General features: G+C 34.9%; 1 protein-coding gene across 1 annotated transcript in view; it reads left to right on the plus strand.

The window, feature by feature from the left end:
* The window catches only part of ADAMTS5 (ADAM metallopeptidase with thrombospondin type 1 motif 5), a 44,477-nt gene extending 42,664 nt beyond the window's left edge, over positions 1-1,813 (plus strand). Inside the window, exon 8 of the mRNA XM_029215304.1 lies at positions 839-1,813. Within this exon, the coding sequence (XP_029071137.1) occupies positions 839-1,406 (568 nt within the window). The 3' untranslated portion in view covers positions 1,407-1,813. The remainder of the gene's footprint in view (positions 1-838) is intronic.
* Positions 1,814-8,534: the final 6,721 nt, after the last annotated feature.

The following is an 8,534-nucleotide window of genomic DNA, read 5'->3' on the forward strand; positions in this document are numbered from 1 at the left end:
ACCATAACACTTTGCAGACCCTAAGCTTTCAGGGAAATTTGCTAAGGCACTAAGGATTCTTTTGTCCTTTGATGATTCTGGTAAGCTACGGTTACGCAGTTAAAGAATTTTATGTTCTATTTTCTGTCTTGCCCCAGGAAATCCAGAGTTTTAGTAGAAATGGAGTCAGAGCCTCTAACCTGTCTATAGCCCAACAAATAATTAAATCCGTGGTTTCCCAACTAGTCTGCACCTTGGAACAGTGTGGGGAACTCTAAAAGTATTGCTGCCTATGACCCATCCTGAAAGATGGGGATTTAACTGTTCTGGCATCTGGGGATTTAAATTTGTAGGCTTTGGAATTTTTAAAAGATCCTCACATGATCTTAATATGCAAACAAGCTTGAGGAACGTTCATTGAAAGACTTCTATGAGATTAATTGAGGGTAGATTTTTGCTGGTTTGTGTTTATGGGCATTTTGTGCCAGAAAAAACCTAAAGTAGCTTTGTAAAGATGATAAGATTTGATAATGATGTGTGATTTTTGTGTAAATCTTTAACTAAAGGAAGTATAAATTTTTAAAACCAAGGCAGGTTGCTAACATCATCCTAATTTTGAACATCATAATACAAATGTATACAATGTGATAGTCTGACTGCAATTTTATTTTGTTCTAAGAAAATTAATTTTTGAAGGCAATTTAAAATGAAGCTTTTTAATACATTAAAACTTTATATTAAGGTAAGGTGAGACTTTTAGAGAATTTCTATTTGTTTATCCATTTGTTAAGCATTTACTTACTTTTCTTTCCTCCCCTTTCTTTTTCTCTCTCTCCCCTGTGGACATTCCTGCTTCCAGCAAGGGTTACACTGATGTTGTGAGGATCCCGGAAGGCGCGACTCACATAAAAGTCCGACAGTTCAAAGCCAAAGACCAGACTAGATTCACTGCCTACTTAGCCCTGAAGAAGAAAAACGGTGAGTACCTTATCAATGGAAAGTACATGATCTCCACTTCGGAAACCATCATTGACATCAATGGAACAGTCATGAACTATAGTGGTTGGAGCCACAGGGATGACTTCTTACATGGGATGGGCTACTCAGCCACGAAGGAAATTCTAATCGTACAGATTCTTGCAACAGACCCAACTAAAGCCTTAGATGTCCGTTACAGTTTTTTTGTTCCCAAGAAGTCCACTCCAAAAGTAAACTCTGTCACTAGCGACAGCAGCAATAAAGTGGGATCGCCTACTCCACAGCTGCAGTGGGTGACGGGCCCGTGGCTCGCCTGTTCTAGAACCTGTGACACGGGCTGGCACACCAGGACGGTGCAGTGTCAGGATGGAAACCGGAAGTTAGCAAAGGGATGTCTTCTCTCTCAGAGGCCTTCTGCATTTAAGCAATGTTTGCTAAAGAAATGTTAGCCTGTGGTTATGATCTTCTGCAGAGACAACTGGATGATTCATCACTGACACAGTTGTGGTGAACACAAGGTCAACCGAAAGCACGGAAAGTCACACTTCAGGGTCATTGTCAACAGGAGTCCGATTATGGGCAGAATCTGCTCTCAGCGACCAAATAAAGATGCGCATTGCTTCATGGGACAGTGGTGACCTTGGAATATAGAAAAACTTGGGAGTTATTGAACATCCCCTGGGCCTACAAGAATACAAAAACACTGATGAATGTAGAATCAGGGGACATTTGAAGATGGCAGAGCAGTCTCCCCCTTGTCACCTACCTCTTACAGAATGTCTACAAAGGCATCGTAATCATTTTCGTGCATATTATTTACACAGTAGCTTATTTTTACTGTTTGTAAATACATTCTTCCTTGGTATGTCACTTTATATCACTTGGTTCTATTAAAATATATATATATATATATATATATATATATATATATATATATATATATATATATATTTCTATAAAAAAGTGTTTGACCAAAGTAGGTCTGCAGCTGTTTCCACTCCTTCCAGTTTCTAGAAAGAGCTGTGGATGTTTTACTGGAAATTAAGAACTTGCTGCTGTTTTAAGAAAGATTTAGTATATGTTCAGACTACAGGAGATAAAATTTTTGTCAAAAACCGTTTTGACAGCAAGAATCTTCTGAGAAATTCTGAAAAGAAAAAAGAAGCTCAATATATCTAGTCACTTAAATACATACAGGGGTCCATTTATTTAAGCCTTTGACTGCCTGTATTTTTTCAGGCAGCCAGCCAAACTAATGCATAATTAGGAAGTAGAAGAAATGTTTGTGTGTGTGTGTATGTTATCGAGTCTAAAAATTAGTTTCCTCCTGTTAGAATTTAAAAAGAAAACAAATACATGCTTCACCATATTTTCAAGTTATATTTTCACAACTGCTTTCCCTTTCTATGGTTCCCATCTGATATCTCACAATGTGTAATATACATTCAGAACACACAGCAAAGAGTTTTCTATCACCTTCAACACTGGTATACCTCTTACCAGCGAGCCTTTAAAATGCATTTTGTTTTTGCTTGTTTGTTTTGTTCAAGGGTTCTGTAGGACCTACAATGTTTTGTACTTCTTGTTGACTTGGTAGTTAGCCATATCTAGAAGTGGTTATCATTAATGTGGCTCGTGAAAAAAAATAGTTAATATTAATAATACTGTTTCCACACCACAGGCAATAATTCCTTGCATTGTTTTTTTTTCTTAATCCAAGTAGACTTATACTGTACTTAAGACTTTTCCCAATTAGAAAGCATTTGGTTGTACCAGTAAGTGTTTGAGTGATGAAATGTGATGGTCTTTGCAAAGTCTGCTCTTATTTCCATAGCCTGTCTAGGTAGGTGGTGAGTTAGAATAGTTAGACATGGAAAACTTTTACAGTCATCTGCATAAAAATCTCATAGACAGTAAACTGCATCCCTCTACCCCATAGCTCAGAAAACCTAAGATATTTCATTTCATTTGGTTTTTCTTTTTCTTTGTGAAATATCACAAAGCTACTTGTTTTTATAAAATTTTATAATAATCATACCAAATGTGCCTATTTTTAAAGATTTGCATATAAGGATATTAGGGAACTATTGCTTGAGTTTCCTTACGCTCATGAGAGTTTATTTTTATTATAAGATATTTTTAATATAAGAGAATTATGTATTTGATCTTGCTATATAGCACATTCATTTCAGGGGAATGGATGTCTCACTGTTTTAAGTATTTTCATAAGAAATCATTAAGAAATCAAAACTGTTAATCATCCTTTGGGTTTTCATAGACTGACTTTGCTTTAGATGTGGTCCTTTTTTCTTAATAAATTACCAGTTAGAAAAAGGAGGCCTATACAAGACTGGTAACCTCCATTTGATAAAGGTACCAGATATCAAGGACAGGGAGCAAAGCTGTTCATAGCAGTCAGAAAAAAAAATAAAAAATAAAAATCACACCGACCATTGACTATGCAGAGAGAATTAAGAGAAGGACCAACTTTACTTTTTCCAGTATTCAGAATAACTTGAATCAAGTACTTAAACTATGACAATTTTTTTTTAATCTTTTGTGGTTATATTGACAGCAACATTAAAAAATAATTGAAGAGCAAACATGATTGTGTCCTACTCTGCTTCTCCATACTGTATTCATAGATTTTTAAATATGATTTACCAATGATTCATTTTTTCCCCAAATATTAAAGTTTTACACTTCTCATGGGAGCAACCCTAGAGAGCTTAGAGCAAATAAACCACTATTCCATGCTTTTAAGGAGTTTCCTTTAGGGTTTTTTGTTTGGTTTGGTTTGGTTTGGTATGGGTATCAATAGACTGACTAAGGAATGTATGTCTAAACTCCTGAGAAAATTTATAGACTGGAAACTGAAATTCAGAGAAATGGAGTGTTTGGTAGACATAGAGAATGATGAGCAAAGGGAAAATCCTCTATAATGAAGATAATTCAGTTCAGTTTCACATTGGGTTATGCCTTTTACCTTTCCATAGTTACATCTTGAATAGAGCGTAGGATTCGGGATGCTAGGGGCTACTTCCTAAAAAGAAAAAAAAAAAAAAAGAGCTTGTCTAAAAATGCTCAGGTTGGTAAGAATCTAATCTCACTCACAAAACTAAATACTCCAGGTTGTTTCATTAAATACTAAGGGAGCCCAGAAGAAAATAGCATTTATTTCTTCGGGAACAGAAAAAAGTCAAACGAAGCCCTCCCTTATTGTTTAGAGCTTTAAGGACATTGTTTTAATTTAGTCAGCAAATTCAACTTCCTCTGCCTTCCTGTGGAAACAGTTTTAGCACATTAAGAATGAAGGGATTAATCACAAACAAAAAAAGTTGCAGCACTGAAAAGAAAGTAATTTATTGTTTTTGCAACTGGTATGTGAATTTGTGTGATAAAATTATTTATTCTTATTTAACAAAAATATGTGCAAATTCTTCTATATTTAAGATGTTTTGCTGTTGTCCTACTTTTTAATTTATGCTTCATGTTTGTGTATAAAGTACACTTTGTGAGTTTACATAATATACGGCACTGGTTGCTTTTGTATTTTTTTTTTTACAGAAAGCTTTCTGTGTGAAACAGGTGTATATGTATATATTCCTCATGTATTCTTATTCTGATACTATCCCTTTTCTTTCTAAGTAAGTTTTAAATTTAATCTTCCATGGCTAGTAGTGTTCATCACTTGTAGTTATTTTAATAGGTCTTTTGGATTCCATTTAATACTAATTTTTCCAAGCTTCAGATAAGAAAAGCATTTATTCAAGCAACTAAGGTCTAAGTTTTAAACTAGGATATATAGGTAGCCTAGAAGCTTCCCATAGAAGCTAAGACACAATTCAAAATCAGGTCCATGAGCTTCACTGATGAACTTTGGACAAGGAGCTGTTGATACATCACAGCCTCCAAGTGATATCAATGATAATAAAACCAAATAATGTCTTTTGCTGCTCTAGAAACCCTCCTTAAAATGAGTATCATTCAGTCTCTAGTATCTTTAAGATTCTATAGATGAGAGTAAACAAAGTGGATTTAAATGATTCAAATGTTTGTAGTCATAACTGTTTCACCAAGTTTGGGATCTCCATTGATACAATATGACTTTTTACTACTACAAGTTAATCTCTTGGAGGGATAATAGGACTTGGGACAAGCAGGGACACCTCTGAGCACACCAGCTTGCTCCTGACTATGATTTCACAGTCTGGTCATAGCAATAAGGCAAAGCACCTTTGGATACACAATTGACTAGATCAATCTCTGGTTCTGATGTTTCTCCCCTTTACTCCTTCCTCATTGGACAAGGTCATTGTAATGGTTTAGGTGAGGGCAGCAGCCAGAGTCAAAGAAGTTCAGGACTTGTGCTATAACTTAGAGTTCACTGTTTGTGAAATAAGATTGAATTTAATAATGGCTGGATTTTGCTAATAGCTTATAGCTAAGTATGAAATCTCATTGGTATGATTGGTGACTATTAGTAATCTATTAGTAGTTAAACCTGAAGCCATAAAAACACCTTATTTTTTTTTTAACATTTCAAAGGTACAAAGTAAATGAATGACCTTGAAGACAGAAATGGCCATCCAAAGCTATAATAGAACCAAGTACAGGGTCAAGGTGATCTATCATATAGACACACAGAAAAGGAATTTACATGTTTTCTCTATTATTTTTCTCATTTGTCAACAACATGTAGTTTTAGGTTGTCAAACAGGTAGATCAACTTAGCTCAACAACCCACTGAAAAATACAATCTTTCTAATAGCACCCTGTTATCATGAACTACAGAAATGACTGCTCAAGTTATAACACATGAAACACATCAGTCTATACCACATAATTTTGTGTTCTATTCAATTAATGTATGAGAACATACTGAAACACCAACCCACGCATTAGTGAGCCAGAAAATGAGAATATACATAGTGTTTAGATCAGAAAAGCTTTCAACCTGGCAATTATTTTTCCGGTGCCATTATATCATAATTTTTAATGCAGATTTTGTAGAAAAGATAAAGGAATCTGTTGTTAGAAAACGCTGGTTTTAAAATGGAGTAGGACTGAAACATACACATTCATTAACCCTGTTAGTTGCACCCTCTTAATATTCTAGCACTAAGAGTAAGTTTGCTGTCTGTGGTCCTTATCTCATAGCTCCACTGACTGATCCATGTGTACTGCCATAGGTCAAATGAAAAAAAAATAAACAATGGCCCATTATCCTATAAGGCACTGCCACATCAGAGTGACCCAAGTCTAACACTGTGAGGAAAACTGTGATTTATAAATAAAACAGGGCATTTTTTCTTTTACTTTTCCTTTGGCACATCCAATGAACAATTGTAATCTTTATCAAGGTGCTAACACTTTCAGTGACCAACTGCCAAATGTGGTATTTCTGAGTTACTATTTTATTCTACATGATTTTTCAATTTGCAAGAAAGAACTCTAAACAGTTTGTCAAGCTTGGGCACAACTTGATACTCAAAGTTTGGGAAATTGTATTTAATGGTCATTCAGATTGGCAGTGTTTAGTGACATAAGCTATATGTACATTGAGGATGCTTAATGTGACGTCCAAACTTGAAGAGCATCAGGTTGGTGTAGCCCACTTTTAGATGTCATGTTCCATCACATACTAAGCCATCAGCATTCCTTTCAAAGAAACTTGTCTGTTTCTTATACACAAAGGAACTTCTGTGTATATTTAGCTGGACTTTAAGCTTTGCAATATTTTATGTTCACACATACACTTGGCTACTATATCTCCATCTTTTCTGTAACAATTCACAACGTATGAAAAACACTCACCCCATGCTGAGTATATCTAGGATAGAATATAATACTGTGTGTGACTTTGTGAAACTAGACTTTGGATTAAGAAAGTCTCTGGATGGTATTTTTGCATCACACACTCCAGCATGACATAAATGTAGGAGTCAACAAATACTGCTTACATTTTAGTGTGACACATTGATCAGAGCAAATCATGCCCTTGCTTTGTAAATAGAATGCAGATAACTAAACAGATTGCGGGAATATGTTCGATTTGATGTAGGCACTGGCACGAATATTTGGTTTCTATATTAGAGTCTGTGAATCAAGTCAGGTAATAAAAATAGGTAGAACTGAGATTCTTAAATCTTGAAAGATGCTTTCAAGGTAGAGTAAAATATTGAAGATTTACATGCTGTATACAAGCAGTAAAATGTAAGCTGCTTTTTACACTCAATTTTCCAGAAGTGTTGGCATTTTTCAGTAAATATAATGCTGTTGGAAAACCAAAAACAATCTTGGAAAACTAAGACGGGTCTTATTTCAAATGTCTCTTCAGCTTTGGCAAATTTCAAATCTGAAACGACTATTGAAAGCATTACTGTGTCTTGTAGCCTGCATTCCACAACAACTCTGTTATTCACGTAAACCACTTGAACTGAGACTTTTGGGACCTATACTGTAATATTTTTCATTAAGGAACAATATCTTATTTTGTAAAGCATTTCCCCTATGTGTGACTTTATACTGTAAAATTAAACATTGGCTTTGTGGTTTCACTGGGCATAATAAATGTAAATTGTAAACTAGGTTAAAGTATGTACTGCATATAATATGTTTTAGAGGTGGAAACTACTGTCCATTTATTTTTAATTTTCTCATAACAGCAATAGGACCAAGCCAGGTCTTAATGAAGCCCTAGGTTCTCTATAATTTCTCCCATTCCTCATTCACATTGGTACAGACAATTAATACTTTCTCTCTCTTAAAATACAATGAACTATATTGCTTCAAGTTCTTCTTACCAACTACCACCTGCTAAGTCTGTCTAGTGTCAAACTTCTGGTGTTAACTTAGAAGCAGCAAGCAATATAATCTACCTGCTTCATCCTTTCTTTTTTAAAAATGAACATATTCTAGATATAAAACTAAAGAACCAAAATAATAATGCATGCATGGAAATTAAAAAAGAATTGATATCCACTAGCAAAAGCCTATTTATTAATATTTGGTATCAAATTTATAGTATTAGGATTCCGAAGGACATGAATTCCTTCTAAACCTGAAATCATTACTATTAGTGTATATTGCAAACATTGAATTTCTCTCTCTTATCAAATAGTATTTCAGAATTGTACATTAAATTTTATTCTTGGTAGGATGTATACTTTTGAAAGAAATAATTTAAAATGCTTAAACATTTAAAAGCATGGTATATAATAATTAGGTTAAGATTGGTTGAACATCTCTTTGGGTCAGGCCCTGGGTGAACACGTCACAAACTTTCTCCCAGGTGTTTCTCTCCATGACCCCTATGGCATTGGTCTTAAGATCCCAATATTGCAGACGGCTCTCACATCATCGCAACTGTCAATGGTCATCTAGGTGTCACCAAGTGCCAGGCACTGTTATAATCACTTTAGATATTTATTATCAATTATTGGCTTTTCAAAGCACTAGGAGTCTTAAATCCATATGGACCAAGAGTCTGAGGGAGGGATTGCAGGGTGGATGGAAGAATGTATGAGATTGGGGAAATGAGGGGAAGTATTTAGATGTCCTAATGTGTGGGCCCT

The sequence above is a fragment of the Monodon monoceros genome, unplaced genomic scaffold (assembly GCF_005190385.1).
Source record: "Monodon monoceros isolate NGI ecotype Baffin Bay Population unplaced genomic scaffold, NGI_Narwhal_1 Super_Scaffold_11, whole genome shotgun sequence".
Taxonomy (NCBI): Eukaryota; Metazoa; Chordata; class Mammalia; order Artiodactyla; family Monodontidae; genus Monodon; species Monodon monoceros.